The 22221-nt window shown below is 40.7% G+C and overlaps 1 protein-coding gene across 10 annotated transcripts in view; it reads left to right on the top strand.

The window, feature by feature from the left end:
* The window catches only part of dock10 (dedicator of cytokinesis 10), a 68965-nt gene that overhangs the window by 45583 nt on the left and 1161 nt on the right, over window positions 1-22221 (top strand). For 4 of the 10 annotated variants that reach the window (XM_044354282.1, XM_044354281.1, XM_044354279.1 and 1 more), the window contains 43 exons: window positions 116-238; window positions 342-421; window positions 519-706; window positions 877-942; window positions 1099-1191; window positions 1318-1441; window positions 1568-1689; window positions 1876-1959; window positions 3288-3380; window positions 3600-3718; window positions 3971-4040; window positions 4935-5048; window positions 5265-5336; window positions 5472-5618; window positions 5926-6009; window positions 6119-6215; window positions 7408-7440; window positions 7703-7881; window positions 8561-8677; window positions 9365-9482; window positions 9579-9700; window positions 10533-10647; window positions 10991-11057; window positions 11474-11521; window positions 13733-13843; window positions 14402-14514; window positions 14597-14712; window positions 15399-15536; window positions 15661-15843; window positions 15939-16049; window positions 16128-16343; window positions 16465-16522; window positions 17221-17322; window positions 17918-18024; window positions 18213-18335; window positions 18467-18580; window positions 19440-19445; window positions 19968-20114; window positions 20220-20430; window positions 20591-20781; window positions 20863-20963; window positions 21710-21848; window positions 22039-22111. In XM_044354282.1, the coding sequence (XP_044210217.1) occupies window positions 116-238; window positions 342-421; window positions 519-706; window positions 877-942; window positions 1099-1191; window positions 1318-1441; window positions 1568-1689; window positions 1876-1959; window positions 3288-3380; window positions 3600-3718; window positions 3971-4040; window positions 4935-5048; window positions 5265-5336; window positions 5472-5618; window positions 5926-6009; window positions 6119-6215; window positions 7408-7440; window positions 7703-7881; window positions 8561-8677; window positions 9365-9482; window positions 9579-9700; window positions 10533-10647; window positions 10991-11057; window positions 11474-11521; window positions 13733-13843; window positions 14402-14514; window positions 14597-14712; window positions 15399-15536; window positions 15661-15843; window positions 15939-16049; window positions 16128-16343; window positions 16465-16522; window positions 17221-17322; window positions 17918-18024; window positions 18213-18335; window positions 18467-18580; window positions 19440-19445; window positions 19968-20114; window positions 20220-20430; window positions 20591-20781; window positions 20863-20963; window positions 21710-21848; window positions 22039-22111 (4835 nt within the window). The remainder of the gene's footprint in view (window positions 1-115; window positions 239-341; window positions 422-518; window positions 707-876; window positions 943-1098; window positions 1192-1317; window positions 1442-1567; window positions 1690-1875; window positions 1960-3287; window positions 3381-3599; window positions 3719-3970; window positions 4041-4934; window positions 5049-5264; window positions 5337-5471; window positions 5619-5925; window positions 6010-6118; window positions 6216-7407; window positions 7441-7702; window positions 7882-8560; window positions 8678-9364; window positions 9483-9578; window positions 9701-10532; window positions 10648-10990; window positions 11058-11473; window positions 11522-13732; window positions 13844-14401; window positions 14515-14596; window positions 14713-15398; window positions 15537-15660; window positions 15844-15938; window positions 16050-16127; window positions 16344-16464; window positions 16523-17220; window positions 17323-17917; window positions 18025-18212; window positions 18336-18466; window positions 18581-19439; window positions 19446-19967; window positions 20115-20219; window positions 20431-20590; window positions 20782-20862; window positions 20964-21709; window positions 21849-22038; window positions 22112-22221) is intronic. The other 6 variants (XM_044354288.1, XM_044354286.1, XM_044354280.1 and 3 more) reach the window with 6 other exon arrangements.

Here is a 22221-nt window from a genome sequence, read left to right as displayed (position 1 = left end):
CAGTGCCACTGATGAGAAGCTCCGGTTTCTACATCTTTCTCTTGATGCTGTTATCCTCATTGGACTTAATGCATAACCAACACCAGTAGCTCATGTCTCTTTCTATCTATTATAGGTCAGTATTTAAGGACAACCATGGGTCACTGGACCGAGAGTCTCGTTTCTCACCCCTCTTCAAACAGGAGAGCAACAAGATTTCCACAGATGACCTGATTAAGCTGGTGACTGAGTACAGAAGGTAAGACGTTGTGAAGGCTTTATCAGTAAAGTAGGTCAGTAGACTTCTCCGAGACAGGATAAAAAGTTCTTAAAATATTTTATTGTAACTTTTTTTTATGCAGGGCTGAGAAGACCAGCAAACTGCAGACTATTCCTGGGACTCTGGACATCTCAGTCGACCCTATTCCACTGGAGCATCCTAGTACGATCTCTTTCTCTCTGTCTGTGTTTGTGCCTCATTCTCCCCTTTTACCTGTATTTCTCATGTGTTTGAAACCCTTTCTTCTCTGTGCTTTTAGACTGTGTGACATCCTCTTATGTACCAGTGAAGCCCTTTGAGGAGCTGAGCAAATACCAGCCTACGGTGGAGGTGGAGGAGTTTGTTCAGGACACCACAAAGTTCACCCAGCCGCACCGTGTCTACAGAAACCACATCTACGTCTACCCTAAACACCTCAAATATGACAGTCAGAAGAGCTTCGCTAAGGTATAGAACAGTAGTTTTACTAAGAAAGCATCATTTAAGAGGAGCATGAGCTAATGTTGTAACAAGGTTGCAACATAACTCTTGTTTTTTGCATACTTCATATATTTTATTGCTCACTGTTTTTGCTATGTGGGCAATTATTAATGTTACAATGGTGCTCTTGTTCGCAGGCTCGTAACCTTGCAGTCTATGTGGAGTTCCGCAGCTCAGACGAAGAAGTTGCCAAACCTTTAAAGGTAGCATGCTATCCAAAAACATGCTGATGCGACATTTATTGGTTTTTATATGATTTAGTGTTCTCTAGTTTAGCCCTTTGTGTCATGGGGAAATGGCTGAACATGATTTTTTATTTTGCTAATTTTCTATTCTCTCTTCTATTGTTATTTTTCTAGTGCATCTATGGCAAGCCAGGAGGCCCAGTCTTCACCTCAACAGCCTGTTCAACAGTCCTGCATCACTCTCAGAACCCCGACTTCTATGATGAGGTGAGGACAATAGACTTGACTTGAGAAACTGACTGTTGATTGACTTTAGCTTCAGCAGCCTTTAGCAAGACCATGTCTTCAGCTAATTTGTGTAATATAACCTATTACATGCTGCTGTGTCCACAGGTGAAGATTGAGCTTCCTACCCAACTTCATGAAAAGCACCATCTTCTTTTCTCCTTTTACCACGTCACCTGTGACATCAATGCTAAGACAAATGCTAAGAGGAAAGAAGCCCTGGAGACCCCAGGTGAGCTGGTGGTAGATCTGGAGCTATAATTTAGTGTAACATTTATTATGTAGAAGGTTATGTTATGATATGTCTTTTCCACTATTCAGTATCCTTAGTTTTGTATGTGTCTGCATCGTTCTTTAGTTGGGTACTCTTGGCTGCCACTCCTCAAAGAAGGTCGTCTGTCATCTCAAGAGTTCAACATCTCTGTCTCCTGTAACCTGCCGCCTGGATACCTGGCCATCAAGGAAGCCAGCAACACCAAGGTGGGAGGGTGTATGAATATTAGAAATACTGATGAATAATAAAAGCATTCATTTTGTGAGAGAAGATGAGTAATAAGAATTACTTCCTGTGATAAATGGACTGCTAGAAGAGATGGGACATGGAACATTGGCTGGTGGCTTTCTTATTGTGCTGTCTGGTGTTGATGTGTCCCCTTTATTTTATAGAATGGAGCAGATGTGAAATGGGTCGATGGGGCAAAAGCCATCTTCAAAGTGTCCACCAATGTTGTCTCCACAGTATACACTCAGGTAAGAACATCTGGCTTTCCCTTCGCTTTCTGTTTTTTGTTTTTACTGGTTTACCGACCCTGTGATGGACTGGGGATGTGTCCAAGATACTGTATGGGATAGGTTAGCCTTAAATGACCCCGACCAGGATAAGTGATATAGAAAATGGAAGGATGGGTGGCTTTCTACATATTGTTTCAGCCACTGAATCCTTGGAAAATGAGCCAGAATGATGACATGCTCTGTTAAGGTTAGCTTTAAATAAACACTTCATCCCAAAATGAAAATGCTGGCCATACGTTATCTGAGCTGTTGTGAGCTTTCTCTAACTGATACTGATACTGTATGGGATAGGTTAGCCTTAAATGACCCCGACCAGGATAAGTGATATAGAAAATGGAAGGATGGGTGGCTTTCTACATATTGTTTCAGCCACTGAATCCTTGGAAAATGAGCCAGAATGATGACATGCTCTGTTAAGGTTAGCTTTAAATAAACACTTCATCCCAAAATGAAAATGCTGGCCATATGTTATCTGAGCTGTTGTGAGCTTTCTCTAACAAAATTAAAATTCATGTGGCATATCTGTGCAAAACTCTAAAGTAGACGTACATTGACCATTATAGATGTACCTAAATTTCGTTTATATTTCGTAGCCAAGCAAATGCAATGTGCACAAAATGCACAATTAGCCTGGGTCTAGATTGTCTAGATAGAAACTTCTTATGTAGAGTGGCACACCAAACAAAGAAATGCACTGAGTCTATGTGCAGTTTTCCGGTAGAGGATGTTTGGAGAGGTGCACAGCAATCTCTTGATTTGCTGGTTAGTTGGATCAGCCTACTGTGTGTTTCAGTATCAGTTGCAGCACCATACAAAGGTCAAGTCAAATCAATATATTTATGTAGGACACTTAAAAACAAAAACTGCTTTTACAGTTAAGTAAAACCAGTGATAAATAAAGACAATAAAAGACCAGCCATGTAGTCATAATAACACAGGAAAATATATTGGTCTCAAGATGGGTTTTTAAATGTCAGAGAATATCGATATTTTATCTTGGTCTTTCTGCTGTAAAAACTTACCTTTTCCACTAAAATAACAGTGCGTACTACAAACCCTAAAACACTTGTTACAATAAGCTTGATGGTTAAATATATACTTTGTGAATCTACAAAAAAAAAAAAATTCAACGGTTGTTTGAGCAAAGATTGAGACTGAACCACTGACTAAAATTTTGACTGACAAAGTGGTGAAATGGAGAAGTTTTCATTTTTGGAATAACTTAAAAATCCACTAAGTATTATTCCAGCTTCTCACATCTAATATCTATGTCCTCTCTGTGCCAGGACCCCCACCTGAACCGATTCTTCCAGCAGTGCCAGAAGAGAGAGCTGGACCTCTCGCTACCTCCTACCTCCAACTTCCTCAACTGCCTGAAGGTCAGATAAAAGGCACTATATCCACCCAAATTTAATATATTGTCACTGAGACAAAAATCAGAGACTTGAAAACTACAAACTGCTACATGTCTAATCAGTGCAGCACTATGTAAAACCTGGTAAAAAAAAAAAAACGTGGTTTATGTGTCTCATTTACTCCCTCTCATTTTCCATCTTGTCCACCCCCTGCTCTTACATCTCTTTTCCACCCTCCTCCAGGGTCTTCTCAGTATGGAGAGAATCCCAGTGATCATCCGATTCCTGCCAGTGCTCTTCAACCAGCTGTTCAAGGTTCTCACTCAGAATGACAACGATGAGGTCACGACTGCCACCACCAGGTAAATAGTGGCACTACAGGCTTCATATTAGTTATGTTGACGTCAAGGTTTTATGGTTGAGTGGACGTGATGAAGCACACAGTGAGGAATGCACCTAGTGTTTAGAAATACAGTTTAAATCACCCTCTCCCCTTTTTTAATTGTTTATTTCTGACTTTTTAAAAAATTATTTTATTAAACCATTATCTGCCAGAAACAACTGAGAATTAACTCTTAAATTAACTCTTTGTTGCTGTTGTTGTGTATTTGCAGAGTGCTGGTCCACATTGTTGCAAAGTGCCATGAAGAAAACCTGGATCACTACCTGCATTCCTATATCAAGGTACGATAATATACAGTATGAGATGGTTTGTATGTGTGCTTAGTAAGATCATATAATTATTATGAAGGCTGTTGTTTTCCATGAAGCAGTGGAATGACTTCACAGACAATTTAATTTGTGGAAAAAAAACAGAAAGGGGGCTTTATGTGTTTGTATGCGAGTATATTTGTGTGTGTGTGTGTGTGTGTGTGTGTGTGTTTGGGGCCAGCAGGAGTGTGGCTAGGGCCGTGTGCCCAGAACACTGTGCAAACACACACACAGAGAAGAAGGGAGGGAAGAGAAGAAGTAGAAGAAGAGAGGGTGATTGAGTAGGAGGCAAACTAGGACATTCAGCCTGCTCAATCAGAAACACAAGGCGTGTTTGTTTAGGGGGGAGAAAATCAGTGAGAGAATTAGAGAAGAGAGCAGGAGAAACCACAAGACCTGTTTGATGTTGGCCACAATGAAGGAAAACTGCAGAGCTTGAAGAGGTTATGGCAGAGACGGATGGTGGGAGGTAAGAGGAGAGGACCGGCAGAGCTAATGGAAGTAGCGTTGCCATGGTAACAGATTGGCATGGTGTTCAGGGCTAGTGGTGCCCAATTTGAACTGCTCTGTGTGTGTGTTTGTGTGTGTGCATGTGCCCGTATGCGTGTTCAGTGGAAAGGGGTGGGTGGGGGGGGTTACTGTAGCACGAATTGAGTAGTGGGCAGCTGTAATCAAACCACACTGATGTTTTCTTTTGTTTTTTTTTAATCCAGTTAGCAATATGGAAAACATTTGATTTGTCTTATTTCATGTTGCTGTATAAATGTAGTGTATTTGTTCATATGCATTTATAGTATTTGAGATTTCATTGTGTGTATTATCTACTGTATACCACTGACATCTTTTTCCTTTTATGTGCATGTGTAGTATGTGTTCAAGTCAGAGGACCACGGCTTTAGGACAGTCCATGAGGAGTTGGCTAAGGGGATGACCTTTGACCTGAAGAGCAATGAACAGGCAGCAGTCAGGAATGTCCTGAAGGTTAGTCTCATACCTTCTCTTCTGTACATTTACGTGATTTTTGCCCAAATTGAAATGTATAATTGTTGTTCATGCCTCTCAGTTCCCAAAGGAAATGGATTTAGTGCAGAATTCTCAGACAAAATCACATGTGCCTTGTCTGTTCTCATGCTGGATCAAATTAGACAGAAAATATTGGAGCGAGAATGACCTTTCTTTGAACCCTGTCTCTTTCAGTTCTCTTGGTTCTTCTTTGAACTGATTGTCAAGTCCATGGCCCAACATTTGGTCAACTGCGACAAAGTAAAGGTAAGGTGGCATACTCTGCTACCTGCTATACCTGGAAACATAAATGGGTCACTATAGATCCTTTGCATATGTATAATATGACTCTGGGCATAGTGTATGGTTTTCTTTTGCTAATTCTGTGTTTGTTTACTGCAGCTTCCCAGGCCCCAGCGTTTCCCCTCATCCTACCTGAGCCGTGTGGAGACTCTGGTGGAAACGGTGTCTGAACACATCTTCTGGAAAAACAAAGAACTGGGAGAAGAGACACGCAGTGCCAACTTAGCTGTGGCGGCTTTTGTAAAGGTTCGGGTAGAATGTTGATGATTTGTTTCTTTATTTCTGTATGAGAGAATGGATATACATTTAAAGTTAAATGAAACATCTGTAAAAAGCGAGTTCATTGTCTCTGTGGGTGGTTTTAAACTGTGAAGGCTACTGTACATACAGCTTATATTGCTCCGAGATGGATCAATGCCAACATATAAAGATAATGCTTCTTTCCATATACTAGTTTATCTATTGATTCCTCCATCGGTGTTAAATGATCTGTCTCTTGCTTTCTCAATACCTAATTTTGTATGTGTGTGTGTGTGTGTGTGTGTGTCTGCAGCGTTGCTTTACCTTGATGGACAGAGGCTTCACCTTCAAACTGATCAGCAACTACATTAACATGATCACTGCTACTGACAGCAAGGTAAAAACTTGATTGGAATTGATTTCAGGGAAACAGTGTTGTTTAGTGAAAATATACAGTATATAATTAATTGAAACATCATTCAACTAATATTTCTTGTGTCTGATAGGTCTTGTGTGAGCTGAAATTTGAGTTCTTGAGAGAGGTGTGTAACCATGAACACTACATTCCTCTCAGCCTGCCCTTGCCGTCCGCTCGCATCACAGGTAAGTGCCCAGTCTATGGGGCCTTTTACCTAGCCTTTATTCAAGAGCGTGTTCTTTCAATTTGAGAGCATGATTTATTGATTTCACATTCAGATTTTGTAATGCTTTCCCTCAAACCCTGCCCTCACACTCAAATAGCCCCTGCTTGCGCTTAGATTTGCTTTACATCTGCTCAAACTGTATGCTTACACTCAGATGTATTGATGCTTGCACAGATTTCCTGCTCCAGCTTCGGCTTGTGAAATGTCTGCTCTCAGGTTTCTGCTCTGCTCTTGGATTTTTTTATGTAACAACCCTGTCAATATTCCCCAACCAAAAGAATACCAGGTGTAGTGTTGACCAATGAAATGATTCCTGCCTCCTTGCGGGCGCGTTCGCTTTACTTCTTCAACCAGGCTCATCCACTCTCACTCTCCAGGGCTTTGTTAAATGTACTTCCCTTGCTTTCTTTACGACTTTTGGAATAAAAGGACAGTTAATATATATACCAGCACCCGTACTTTTTATTATAATAGCTACACTGATATATGTATACTGTATATATACATATATAAACTGTCCTTAAAAAGTAAGAGAAACGCATTTAATAAAGCTGGAGGGTGGGAGTGGATGAACCAGGTTAAAGAGTAACTGCCCGTATGGGACGCTCTAAGAGGTAAAGCGAATCCGCCTGCAAGGAGGCAGCAATCGTTTCATCGGTCAACAATAAAAGTGGTCTTCTATTGTTTGGGGAATTTTGACAGGGTTGTTGCAAAAAAAAAATCCGAGAGCAGAGCAGAAATCTGAGAGCAGACGTTTCACGAGCGCACAGAAGCAGCCTGACTTCAAGGAGAAGGGAGAAGAGCAGGAAAATTGTGTAAGCAACAATACATCTGAGTGTAAGCATACAGTTTGAGCAGATGCAAAGCAAATCTAAGTGCAAGCAGGGGCTATTTGAGTGTGAGGGCAGGGTTTTGAGGGAAAGCATTACAAAATCTGAACGTGAAATCAATATATCATGATCTCAAATTGAAAGACCATGCTTTTGAGTAAAGATCGGCTGAATAACCGTAGTGGAGTGACACTCATGTAGTGTTGATGTGTTAACTCAATCATACATCGAGTCGTCACTCACTCTCATTTGTCTATTAACACTCTGTCTCTCTCTCTTTCTTCTTCTGTCATTTCTTCTCACTTTATTTGTTCATATCAGACCATGCATCCCCAGAGCCACAAAGCACTCATGGTAAATATGTGCATTCATTCCTTTGTAATGTTGTATGTGTATAGTGTTGCTACAGTGTGTGCTACAGTGGTATGATGATAATGAAATTCATGGCAAATTGGCCTGTCACATTATTTGCTCTCTGTAACCACATTTTTATTTAGAAATGGATTAATTAACTCCCTGATGGAAAGCAAATATTGGCATGAGAATTATTTGAATCACATGCTGTTCAGTTAATTTCCATTTTAAATGTGGATTGCTTTTGTTCTTTTTTACTCAGTGTCAGTGCCGGAGTACAACCTGACAGGAGAGTTCTGCAGGAAGCACTTCCTGACCGGCCTGTTACTACGGGAACTGGGTCTGGCGCTCCAGGATGAACAGGACCTGAGACACCTAGCTTTGGCCACCCTGAAGACTCTAATGGCCAAACACTCTCTGGATGCACGTTATGCCACCAAGGTAGACAAAACGCATGTTTACATGGGAGAGAAACTAAAGAACATGAACAATGAATCATGAGCTCACAGTAGAAATTCTTCCAACATGACTCACACAAACATATACAGACTGACATGTGATTGTTCATAGCAGCTGCGGGCGGCAGAGAAGATCTCTTGATGAATGCTGGGAAGTGTCCAGATCACATTGAGTCAGTAATCTGCTCTCTGCTAAACAGTACCAAATACAGCCAACCACAACACAACAACAGAGCTGTAGTCAGGGCCGAGACTGGCTCTAATCGAGTCTGAGTCAAAACCAAATGTGTGCTGAGACTAAATAGAAGCCAGTAGAGAAAAAATCTGGTTTGGTTAAAGACCACAACATTTTCTCGTCAGGATATATGAAATATTATGTAATTGCACTGCTATTTATCTATTATCGACTCCTAAAAGATCATAGAGATGTGAACAGCCAAATAAAGCATCTTAAATACAAAATTAATCAACACTTTTCGTTTGAGAAAAACATCTACATGGAGACTTACTCGTTAAATATATAATTACTAGCTCTCTAGATTAAAGATTATGTTAATTTGTTTGGGGTATTACAAAATAATGTCACTTACTACAAAATACACACAAATCTTTTTATGAGACTTACTGTACATGACGCCCCCTTTAATTGACTGTCTTTTCAGGAGAAGCAGGCAAAAATTGCTTCTCTCTACCTGCCTCTGTATGGCCTGATCCTGGACAACATGCCTCGATTCTTCCTCAGGGACCTCTTCCCCATCTACTTCACCTCTAGCGACCAAGTAAGAGTCAAATTGAAAGATGGAATAATTGACTGATCAGCTGTGTAATGTCTTAAATGTGCAATGAAGAAATTACTTTTCTTTCCAGTCTTGGTTATTCATTGGCTAGTATTGTTGTTAGTTATGTTAACATGTTACTTACCTATAATACTGCATTGCAATGAATTTAGAGATGGAAACTGTGCTCAACACAACTTTAACCAGCATGAGCCAACAAAATAAACATTACTTAATTAGACCATTTACTGTACTTAAAATTCTGTTCTATGTAACTTCATCAGCTGGCCCCAGTTTTGTTCCGTTCTTTGCAGCAGAGTCTCTCCTTCGTAGTTGGTATAGGTTTGCACTGACTGTACAAATATCACCCAAATTATACAGTCTTGCTGGACGCTGTACGTTTTCGTCCCCTTCTATTTGATTTCCACGCCATTAACAAAACTGCATGTACTCATTAATACAGTTACTGTTAACATTTAGTGTAAGATTGTTTAGATCATTTTAAATAAATGTATGCCTTTATTAAGAGGCTTGTGTTGCTTTGTCTAATGAATGCTTGTAAAACTGTCTCGCAAGTAACATGTTGTCATAACTAAAAGAACTGATTGGCTGAACTTTAAAATAATGAGACTCGGTTTGAACAAAAAAAAACCTGTAAATACCATTCTCTCTCATCTGCTCCACTACCAGGGCTCTCGAGATGACCTTAGTGTAGGAGGAGGAATTGCTGGAGCAGTGATTCCCGTCACTCGCCATGGCAACTCTGTGGATGCTTCCTTTTCCAAAGAAGTACTCAACTCCATCACAGGTAGTAGCGTATGTGTAGCTGTCTGTCTATTTCTATGCATAAAGGTGTGAATGAGGGCATTGATGCTGACACCCCTCCCCCCCCATCCTCCACCAGCCTTCTCATCCTTAGCAGTTGCTACGGGTAACCAGACTGACTCTCGGGGTTCTCTGATCAGCGTGGACTCCAACCCTAGCAACAGTGACAGAAACAGTGAAAAGATGGACGGATGTGAGAAGGTGAGAAAAGAAAGGGGTTGCATGTTATTATGACATGTCTCATATGGTTCTTTATTTCTGGTTGTAGCAGAGGAGCAGCAAACAGATCTGTCAAAAGAAGTTAAATCATTTAGACACATTGGCTGTGTACATTTCATATAGGCTGTAATGTACATAGCCAGTCTTTTTCATTGTTGAGTCATTGATACTTACTACACTACATATGGGTTTCTAGAAGAGCAGTATTCATCCTGGTGGGCTACAAATCTAAGATGCTGATCTTGTTATCACAATGTTACCTGTTTGGGTGGGGCTGGGGACCTCTCTCCTCATTTCCTTTCACCTTTCTATTGTGTACTGTGTAATAAAGGCTAAAAAAAACAGCCAAAAATACTTGATAAAAAGAAAATATCAAGAGGACAGCTGCCACCATCACCCGTAGATAATTTTGACCAGACAACAAAAAGAAGTAATTTTTTTATTGATTTCATTTTATTTATTCTGTTAACTGTTCAGTTATATTTTCTGTAAATATTTCCCAACATGAATGTCTAATGCTGTTTCCAGACCTTCTCCAGACTGCCTGGAATAAAAATCTGGTGGGGAATTGCTGAAACGTTTATTGAACCATTTATTTGTTGGCCTAAAAGTAGTGAAATTCAAATAGATTTAGTCTACAAAAGTATTGCATCCGCTCATAAAATACCCATTATTTGTACGTTTTTAATTGTTAACCACCTTGCTAAAACCCACAAATTCACATAAAAAAAATACAGACGACATGACCTCAGTTTCCTCAATGGCTGCTTCCATCCTGATACAAACTGTATATGTTTTGAATGTTTGTCCTCAGTTTGCTCGGCCCCAGTCCCTGATAGGCTACGGTTCTCGCTGTGACAAGCTGGACCAGGCAGAAACCCGAAGCCTCCTCATGTGCTTCTTGCACATCATGAAAACCATATCTGAGGGTAAGAAATTACATTTTTACAAACATTCATACACAGGATTTACACAATCCAGTCCGGACCCTTGTCCAAGAGATGTTTTTTTTGAGTTTCCCACTTACAGTGGATCAACAGAGGTCAAGAACTTAAAAAATAATACTTATTATATTGTAGATATTGACTGAATTGTACTAATAAAGTGACTCTTGTCCATGTGTCCTTTACACAGGTTAAAACACTAATTATTGGTAACTGTTTGTCTTTTACGGTCATTCCAATAGTTAGTATAAAAGCTGCAATGCCAATTGGCTGCCACTCTAGAAATCTTCTACGATGTAACATATTTTCTTCTGTTGCTTGTTTCCAGATGTGCTGGTGTCCTACTGGCACCGGGCCATTCATCAGGAGATCTCAGACTTCTTTAACATCCTGGAGTAAGTGCTCTTCTTTCTTCCTCGCAGAGTGTTACCACAGCTCCTTTTAGGCTGACTAGTGATACTGCGAACACAGACGAAAAAAAAAAACACTGAGACAGGCTGAGTTGGGGACAGACGCATGAGAAGAGAAAAAAGGGGACTGCAGCCAAAAGGGAACAGATGAAAGTAATGACACAGTGAGAGAGAGAAAGAGCGAGAGAGAGCGAGAGAGAAGAAAAACAGACTGCAATTCCAATGAGAGCTCCCTCTCCACTGAACAGTGCAGTAAATTAACTTTCTGTTTCCTGTTTGTGTCAGCATCTAAAGTGTACTGTTACAACTCAGTTCTATCACATGTGCTCCATTTATCCTGTGTTCCTAACTCACAAAACACACAGAAACACAAGCATTTTTTGCATTTTATTTTTCTTCAGGCTGTGTCTTCAGCACTTCAGGTTTCTGGGAAAACGCCACATAGCCAGGTAAGTGTGCGCTGTACATCGCCTTCTCCGACATAGAGGTGGACCAGGTCTCGTTTAAATGCACTTATAATAACGCTGAATATATGGAAACAGCTTATTAACTCGACATACATGCTACAGCAAAAGGTTGTAACACCCCCACTCACTGATACATAATTCATATAATCATGCGCACACATGAATGCACACATGTGCAAATGAAGCCACACACACATGTGCAAACACACACAAACAAATGAATGAGACACAGTCAGGCAGAAATACTAATATGTGTTCTGTATGCGTGTGCACACCCAGGGATGAGCTTCAAGAGGGGAAGAGGTAAAGGAGGGAAGAAAAGGAGAGAGGGGGGAGGTGAAACTCCTGGATCTTGCTGTTGAGAGCAAAGCACTGCTGGATATTGTACTGTAGTAGTTGGCAAGCACAGGATGGGGGTTGCTATCGTGTGTGTATGTGTGCGCACGCCTGTGCTCTTACTGGAGCTGAGCCATTGGCACTGTTAGACTCATCCATCTACTGGTTCCTCCCAGCTAATTAAATTAGCCCTCTTTTTCCTTTCAGCAATAAGATGCTGAGATGTAAGCCAACAAAAGGCTGGGAGAACACACTGCTTTACTGTGCGTGGAAGCATTAACAGAATAAAGATAGCTGGAAGCCTAGCTTGCACTCTCAGACATAGCTGAGCCTGTCTGGAGCTGCTAGCTACTTAACATTCGTCTGTAATACCAGGCCATGGGGGATTCACAGTCTTACGCCTGTGTCTGTCTCAGTCTCTCTCTCTGTTAGCTCTTTGATGCCTGGCTGAATCAGTGTGGGCACCCATTGAAGTTCAGGGGCGATGAATTACAAGCTAGGGAGACTAGTCAGACAACCTATCAGACAACAAATCAGTCATTAAGTTAGGCGGTGATACTACAGTTTAATCCTAAACATTCCTCTGACATATCCTGTTTCTGTTAGATCAGGGAGCCTCATTTCCTTAACTTTTGCCGTATTTAACACTCAAGATCACATACACACACCTATAGGCACATCCACATGCACATGCACAATATACAGTAGAAGTAACAGACAAATAACACAAAACTGTAATATTTTCTCCATGTTCGACCTTGCTGTTGTAGTCTCCACTGCATTGCATGCCTCATACTGTACCCTCCCCCTCTGTGCATGCTGCTGATAATGGATTGTTAGTGTGACTGCACATTTATTGATGTCCTGTTGCATCAAGTAACCCTTTCTGTATTGACATACAAGATAAATAAACATTTATGCTGATACTGTATAGTAGTTTTGTTTGCTCTTGACATCCTTTACCACGTTTGCCTCATTGATGTTGCATGTCGACCTTGTAGCCCTCTGTTTCCATATCCTGCCTCAGCCTGCCTAGCTGCACTCCACCTGCTGCTTGGCTTGTCTCACTTTCTTTAATCGGGCTTTGAGGCAGTTGTGTTGATTGGCCTATACAATAGTTGTCTTCTTTCTTTGCCTGGCAAAGGCGCCATTTGTTTTATGGCAGTAGTTTCTGATCTAGCTTCATTTAGGCATCAAAAGATGACATATTTAAACATCTGTTTGTCGAGATCCAGTTACTAAGCTGATTTGTGCTGCAGCTTAACTGGCATTTGGTGTCATCACATCTATACATCTAAATCTCCATGCTGTCCAGTGTTATACATTAATGCTGACCTCAAGCCTCTACTCATCAATAACACTCTAACAAGAGTTGATATAACTTTTACACAGTATTATACTAATGGAAAACTAAAACCATCGACTCTGCTATACCACTAACCTTTCCATCTGGCTGTGCGTTTGCGTGTCAGCTCATATTGCCTTTCTATATGAGCTGTTTGATCCTTCTTTCTGACCCCATCCACACGCATCACACCAAGGTCAAATTGGACTTTTCCTGTTTACTTTCAGCATTTCATTCAGCCTTGCTGGAATACAATGTGGCCTAGTTGCTATAAACATGTAACAAGTTCACAAAAGTGCGAAAAGAATTGCTGCATTGCAAAGTGTTTACATTTACACTTAAGTGTTTAAGTGGCTAAGTTTTATTGACTGCAGGCATGCTCAAGCAAATGCTGCCATGCCACACACAGTGAATATAACTGACTAATGATGTTGGACACAATAACACTAAAACAATGATGGTCTTAACTAAACTAACTAATGTTAGCTTTGATGTGATTGGCTCGTGAACAGGAAGCTAGCAGCGGCACTAAAGCTGGCCCAGGCTACGCAGGCCAATGGCACCCTGAAGGGCTCTAACCACCCCTCCCACTCCACTCAACCCTCAAGCCTCTTCCCACAATGGTAATCACCCTCCTCCAGGAAAACTGACCTCACCTCAGCCATGATGACAGAGTTAAGCTGTTTAAAGATACTGAGTCTCTGGTTACTGAAATCATCCTTACAGCTAAAGATTCAAAATGTAAAGCTTTTATTTATTGCAAGAAACTCCAGATTACTGAAGCACAGGTTTTACCTAAATGAGCAATGTTAACACTTTTAGATAAATACATACTTGTCCTGTGTATATCCATCATTGATGTGATCACTGCGTGTTTTCATGTTATATACTGTAACTGTGTTCTCAGCATGTCCCTCCTCATACCTGCAGTGTTTTGTGTGATTATGCCAGTCGTTGTCTCTGTACTCTCATGTGTTCATAGGCTTCCAATAACAGCAAATCCTTGGGACATGGATGCCTTATATATTTACCTGCCTACTCGAATAAACAAAATTAGTTTCCACATATAAATCCAGGCATTTTGTAGTATATTTGCTGCAAGTTAATTTAAACAAGTATTTAAAAAAAACGTGTGAGTACTGTGATTGATACTAGCCGCTGATCACTGCTGTTACCACTAGGATGGCATCATCTGGAGGTGAAGGTCACAGACATGCTCGCTCCCAAACCATGCCCATCATCAGGGGCAAGAACGCTCTCACCAACCCCAAGCTGCTGCAGATGATAGACACAGGTAAAACACACACATTCATTCTAAATCAGGCTAAAGAGTTCATGTGATGGATTGAGTTATTAATATTTGACTCTGTTTCCAGATGGAAATATTCAGGATGGGGATACATTAAGTCCTACAGATATTGAGGCGAACTTGTCCACTGAGGTGTCCCTCACTGTTCTGGATGTACTAGAGCTCTTTGTTCACCATCACAAGGTCTGTGGTCCTTTTACAATTTACAACCTGAAACTACATTCCACACCATACACATACTGTATCTCTTTTGTACTTTTTTAAGGAGAATTTATTTCTATTCATGTTATATGCTATACATACAGTACATACTGTATACCTGTAATATGTCAAGCCTCTGAATTGGACATGACATGCAAATAAATCATTTAAATGTATTTACTTTGGCTTTACCAGATATTTCTGGTAGATATTCTACCCTTTAAAATCAAATAATAAAATTTCATTTTGGTGTTGTAACTATAAAACAAACAGAAATTTCAAATCATATTTTTATTCCAGCATCTTGATAAAACAAAAAAAACAGTGTTTATTCTCATATCTACTACCATCATTTTAAGTACATGGACCAACTGTTTACAGTATATACTCTACAGTACAACATATTATTTTAGTGCAAATGAAATGTTTGTGGTTGTGGTGGCTCCAGCCTGAAATGTAATGTAATGTATGCCATTCACACCTCCCATTATACATGTCAAGTCAATGATACTCTACTGCCATCTGGTGGCAGGAAGAATTTCTGTGTTCATTGAACTTAAAGCAGTCTTTGCTTTTCACTTTACTTCACTTAACTTAAGAAAAAAGTTGCTGAAGTTGAAAATGTTATAGTTAAATATATGTTCTGTTTTTCTTTACCATGCCTGCAGAAGCAGCTGTTGCAGGATGAAGGACAGAATGCATTGATGAAGAAGGTGCTGGACACCTACTTGCTCTTCTTTCAGATCAACCAGTCAACCGCCACTCTACGGCATGTCTTTGCTTCGCTCAGGCTCTTCGTACAAAAGGTCCTCTATATAAGCATACACACACGCGTGCACATCACATCAAATACACAAATATTTGTTGTTAACAAGCAACAAATAACATCTGCGTTTCTCCTCTGTGCTTCATCTTTTTCTCTTTCTGTAGTTCCCCAATGCATTCTTCCAGGGTAAAGCAGACCTGTGTGGCTGTCTGTGCTATGAGATCCTCAAGTGCTGTAACCATCGATCAAGCTCCACCCAGACGGAGGCTGCTGCCCTGCTGTATTTTTTCATGAGAAAAAACTTTGAGTTTACTAAGGGCAAGTCTATAGTCCGCTCACATCTCCAGGTCAGTGACAAGTATATAATTTCTATATTGTGTGCTTTGTGAATAGTGTTTTCAGAGCAACATTTACCTCATCCCCTACTCCTCTCTCCACTCAGGTTATCAAAGCAGTGAGCCAGTTGATAGCAGATGCAGGCATTGGAGGCTCAAGATTTCAGCAGTCTCTGGCCATCATCAATAACTTTGCCAACGGAGATGCACCACTCAAGGTAGAGCGGGTCAAAGTTACTGTCATATTACAGCTGTCTACACGTAGTCATGGTACTTAACAAAATACTTTTCCACAGAGCACTCCATTCCCAGCCGAGGTGAAAGACCTGACAAAGCGGATCAGGACAGTTCTGATGGCCACAGCCCAAATGAAGGAGCATGAGAAGGATCCAGAGATGCTGGTGGATCTGCAGTACAGTCTGGCCAACTCCTACGCCAGCACCCCCGAGCTTCGCCGCACCTGGCTGGAGAGCATGGCTAAGGTCCATGTGCGCAACGGTGATCTCTCTGAGGTAAAAAAATGTTAAATTTTTTAGAGTGCACTTACAATAGGTTTCAGGATGGGGTCAGAAAGTGTCACAAATGGCTTTTAGAGTGAAGCATTAATTTAATTTGATGGTGTCTTTCCTCCAGGCTGCCATGTGCTACATCCACATCTCAGCCCTGATCGCTGAATCACTGAAGAGGAGAGGTTAGTGCACATGTGCTGCTGCTTTCACTTTGCAAGCTGTATATCAGCATGGTGTGTGTGTGTGTGTGTGTGTATGTGTATGCACAAATACCTGTGCGTATGCAGTGCTATAGTGTGTGCATCTTTGCAGACTTGGTAACATCTAACGAGAAAGTCCGATCACATCCATCTTTTATCAATTAACCAACCTTTCTATCTTTGTTAACATGGGCATCGCAACTTTCGGGCATCATTCCTTCATATCACCATTGGGGGTTAATTTGTATGTTTGAAAGTGACTTGAGTGCGTCTTTGAATGGTGAACATAAGGAAGAAACCCATGGGGAAGGAAGATTGAATCTCTGTCTGTCAACTAATAGTATAGACCTGTCTTTGCATCCAAATACCTTTCCCATGTATTACTGACTTCCACACGTTTTGCTGTGCCGTATGTCTATCAACAAATCTGATTGCTCTTATGTGTGCATGCTTCCTCATTTAGACCACATCATGTGTCTATCTATTGCTACGTGTGCCTGACATCTTTCTGCATGCACTGTACGCACTGAGCCTGCGTGTTGATAGCTAGCGTAGCATGCCAGCTGCTTGGCTGTTTGGTGAATCTCTCAACAGCCTTGTCCTTGAGAATAAAAGGCAAAAGCAAGTGGACGTCAACTTTGTAAACCTCCTCCTCCTCCTCCTCCCCTCCTACCAAACAGGCTACTGGAGAGCTGACAAGGCCAGGATGTCCAGTGTGTCCCCTGAAGAAAGCCCCGTCTTTAACTGTAGCTCCTTACTAACTACCTCCCGAGATCAAGACAGTGAGTGTGTGCGCCTGGGGCCTGCTGGGTGGTGGGGGTTGGGAGTTCGTAACATCGGGATGGAGAGACAAGGGACTGTGGGAGGAAGAGGGTGTGTACTGACATGTTGAAACCTCTTGCAATTGGGTGGATAGTGTTGATATTGAGAGGTGGACATGTTTTGGATTGAGGAGACATCGGGATGTCAGGTGCCATTTCAAATCTTAACCACTCCATTGTTGGGTAATGTTTTCAGGACCACTGTTCTTGCCTTAATGATATGAGATTGTATCAAGATGTCACTGATTACCTTCACTGGTTGAGCTTCACTGTTCACTCAAGTCTCACTGGATAAGATGTTCAGTGTCACTGGGATCTGATATGAAGCACGCTCACGTTTGATGTTTTTAATTTTGTTTGAGTCTGCAAAAATGGTTTGAGTTACATTGAATGCTTGACTGGGAAAAACTATAACATTTCTTGTATTTTAATACAAGAATCTTTGTGTTGTGTATGCTTATAAGCTGAACATAACACCTTGTAATAATGTGTGACTGGGTATCTTTGGAATTACTTGCTAACTTTACCTGATGTCACTTTCACTTTGAAACCCCAGCGTCGTTCTCTATGGGCTGGGCAGCATTTATGTGCATTAGTCCTAATGTCAAGGAGGAGGGTGCCATGAAGGAAGACACTGGTACACAAGACACACCCTATACTGAGGTCAGTGTTAGCCTTTAATCTTGAACAAAATTTCACGAATGACCTCCATTTTGCTCTGTGAAGTAGCATTTTATTATCATAATCATTGATGGAAATTTGAAAGGATTTGGTGTGATGTGATTGTGGCATGGCAGTAAATGGGATTGCTTTCTCTTTAATTCTGTATCCTTCCTGATTTTACTGTGTAGGACACCCTGGTAGAGCAGCTGGAGCTGTGTGTGGACTACCTGTGGAAATCTGAGAGACACGAGCTCATCGCTGACATCAACAAACCTGTGATTGTTGTCTTTGAAAAGAGGAGAGATTTTAAGGTAAATTTTGCTCTACACTTTTGTGTGTATGTGTGTGTGTGTGTGTGTGTGTGTGTGTGTGTGTGTGTGTGTGTGTGTGTACTGTATGTGCATGAGGAGCAGAATTTAATCTTCTGTGTTTGTACCCACAGAGGCTGTCAGAGCTGTACTATGACATCCATCGCTCTTATCTGAAGGTGACTGAGGTGGTGAACTCAGAAAAGCGTCTCTTCGGTCGCTACTACCGTGTAGCTTTCTATGGACAGGTGAGGGACACTACTTTAGTTATTGTTGAAAGTACACATTTACATGGACACACTTATACACACCTCTACACATATAAAAACCACATTTACGAACTCTTGTTAATGCTACAGCAGAACACCTTAATCCTAAAGATGGTACATGAATTTACTCAGTTACTCATTATGCGTCGCACTGTGCTATACAATTGAATGTACTGGTTCATGCAAGTATGAAGAACAAAACATAAACTTGTAGGTTCTAAAAGTAAAATACTGTGTGCCGTAGGAAGCCACAACATATGTCATGCTCCTCAACTCGCAATGTTGTTTTTTGTGACTTTAAAATCAACAGGAACATTTCTTTCCATAAACAACGTCCCTGTCTGGATAAGACTGGACACAGTTTCTGTAAAGAGACTTTGCTGTTTAGTGTTTCCATAGTAATTTTGGTGTTTGCAGGGCCATAAGTCAAATACCCTTCATCACTATCATAACTATCAGATAGATGAGTACAGCTGCAGCTGCATATTATGGGTAAATTGTGTCCTGGTTTATCTTTGAATCCCTGGCTTTATCTGTCAGGAAGCATTGTGTGGTTTGGTCTTGCTCTGTATCCTTGACACAGTTTCCTGTTTGTTAATGAGGAGATCGTATTTCTATGCAGGTATTAGAGAGCTCTGAAGTGAAGAAAGAGCATAAAAAGCTGATAATAAGGATATGAAATTCTCTGATGACAAAAAGAGGAGAAAGATAGAATCTTGTGCTAGTAAAGCATGTAGATAGAAAGTTAATGAGACCGGATTTTTTTTTTTTTACTGAGTCAGTGTCCTTAATTTCTCTGTCTGCTCTTTTCTTCCTTTTTATTATATTCTATTTCAAGATTGCGGTAAGTTTTGTGTGTCTTTGATTTTCCATTTTCCTCTGTGCTAACCGCTCTTACCTCTCCTTTCCTTCTACCACTATTAACATGTGCTGCTCTTACCCTTTGAAAGGTTTGTTTCAAGCTTGCCGTGGTCTTGACTTCCTTTAATCTCCAATTATGAAGTTGTTTCCTCCTCAAACATTAAGAAGTGTCAAACAGCTGCCGCAGACAGGAAGATATTATCTAATAAACCTCATTCACCTTTGACCTCTGACTCCAGTGGTGCTTTGAAAATTTACCTCTGATATATCCCATTCAGCACTTAACACTGACACCTTGTTAGTGCTGAGTTGCTCTAACAAAATGGCAAAATGTCTTGTGGCCTTTATGTTGTACAACCAGTGTCTCAAGAAACCACTAGGGGGCAACATAACTGTTATGACAGCAAAAGAAGCATCATTTAAATATTAAACGTGCATTGCTTACACACAAACATCTACCCATGCATTTGCTAATTAGTATGTGTTTGTGTCTGTGTTCTGGAAGGGTTTCTTTGAGGAAGAGGAGAGCAAGGAGTTCATCTATAAAGAGCCGAAGCTGACGGGGTTGTCGGAAATCTCCCAGAGATTACTTAAACTCTACTCAGACAAGTTTGGAGCCGATAACGTCAAGATGATTCAGGACTCCAATAAGGTAACTAATATTAGAGAATTCTGTCTTGTTTCAAAGAGTTTTGGTCTTTGTCTAGCAGTTGCTAACTTCACATTTTATTCCTTGCTTAACATTTTGTGACAAAAGGTAAATCCCAAAGACCTGGATCCCAAGTTTGCCTACATTCAGGTGACATACGTGGTGCCCTATTTTGACGAGAAGGAGCAACAGGAAAAAAGGACAGATTTTGAGAGACATCACAACATCAACCGCTTTGTGTTTGAGACGCCGTTCACTCTGTCAGGGAAGAAACACGGAGATGTGGAGGAGCAGTGCAAGAGACGCACCATATTGACAAGTGAGTATTTGTTTATTTGCTTCTGTGACTGGATAACTGTCACACTGTATGTCCCGGGTATACAGTATGGAAACACTTCCCCCTATAAACAAACAAGATGTACACCGTCTGCTAATACAATTTCAGTTTATACAGCAGACTGTCATTTCTCTCTCCTCAGCGAGTTCCAGCTTCCCCTACCTGAAGAAGCGCATCCAGGTGGTGGAGCAGCAGAGCACAGAAATGAACCCCATTGAGGTAGCCATAGATGAGATGTCACGTAAAGTCTCTGAGCTCAACCAGCTCTGCAACATGGAGGAGGTGGACATGATCCGGCTGCAGCTGAAACTGCAGGGCAGTGTCAGCGTCAAGGTGTGGATTCCTTTGGCATTAAGACACACTTATTTGAATTTTGGTGCTTTGTTTTGTCTCACCTGATCTTCCTCCTTCCAGGTGAATGCAGGGCCTATGGCTTATGCCAGGGCATTTTTAGAAGAGAAGAATGCCAAGAAATACCCAGACAACCAGGTCAAACTGCTCAAGGAGATCTTCAGGTAGGATTTTACTATATAGTACCTTTAAGTGTGGCAATTTTTATTCCTAGCATAAAAAGTCTGAAATGTGAGCATTTAATATCAAAGCCAATCACTCAGTCTGTATGGAGCTTAATTAGGGCAAATGTTTGATACAAGGGAATCCCATACATTACTGTATAATGAGACTAAATAAATAGTATGCCTATGCTATGTCATACAGGTATACATGCAGTTTGTAGTTCCCAAGTTCTACAAATAGGAAATTGTATGCATATGGTACAATATTTTACAAAATGTGAACATAGATCATTACAAAAAAAACAACCAAAATATCAAAAATATAAATCCATACCGAAAATATGCTGCACTTACAGTTTTTGATGACAAACTAGTCTCATTTTTATGGCACTTGAACACTTATTTTTAAGTCACTTTGGACAAAAGCATTAAATATGTGTAAATAAAAGGATAGGAAATATTTTAAAAAAAAACCCAAAAAACAATTTTTGGTCTTCTTTTACCTTAGTATTTGGTTATAAATGCAACAATGAAAAAGTAACACTGTGACAGTGTTTAATGCTCACACCCATCAGGCAATCATGTTTATGTTTAATCACTGGCAAGATGTGTTAGAGCGTAATAGTTTTTTACAATATTACTTTTTGAAAGAAAATCCTAATTACTCCTAGTGAATAAAGGTCAAGTTGAATGGTGTAATTCGCAGCACCGATAATCAATCAAGCAACTTCATTTGCCCCATGCAGGCAGTTTGCAGAAGCCTGTGGTCAGGCACTGGATGTCAATGAACGTCTGATCAAGGAGGACCAGCTGGAGTACCAGGAGGAGATGAGAGCTCACTACCGGGACATGCTGACTGAGCTGTCTGGCATCATGAATGAACAGGTCTCACAAAGCAATGACCAATGAGTGTTGAGACTCACGTTTTTTCCCACACTGTTGCCATTTTTCACTGTTTCTTTACATGGCATAATAAGCATCATCTCATGTGCATTTTGCATTTTCTTACATATTAGTTTCAGTTATGAATTATTTTACTTCTTCACCTCTTTTCCAACTTGTCCTTTAATTGCAGCTGCAAAAAAGTGTTCTTGCCTCCAGTACCTCCTCTCTCTCTAACAGCTCTCTTTCTGCTCTTTCGAAAACTGGTATGTCATGTCATCAAATTCCCTCATGAAAGACATTATCTGTCACCTTGCTGCCTGCTTTCCCTGCTTCACCTTTCTGCCTATACATAAGCCTAACCCAGTCAATCCAA

Source organism: Thunnus albacares, chromosome 6 (genome assembly GCF_914725855.1).
Source record: "Thunnus albacares chromosome 6, fThuAlb1.1, whole genome shotgun sequence".
NCBI classification, from domain to species: Eukaryota; Metazoa; Chordata; class Actinopteri; order Scombriformes; family Scombridae; genus Thunnus; species Thunnus albacares.
The sequence above is the reverse complement of the archived record's forward strand: the minus strand, read 5'-3'. Positions and strand labels throughout refer to the sequence as shown.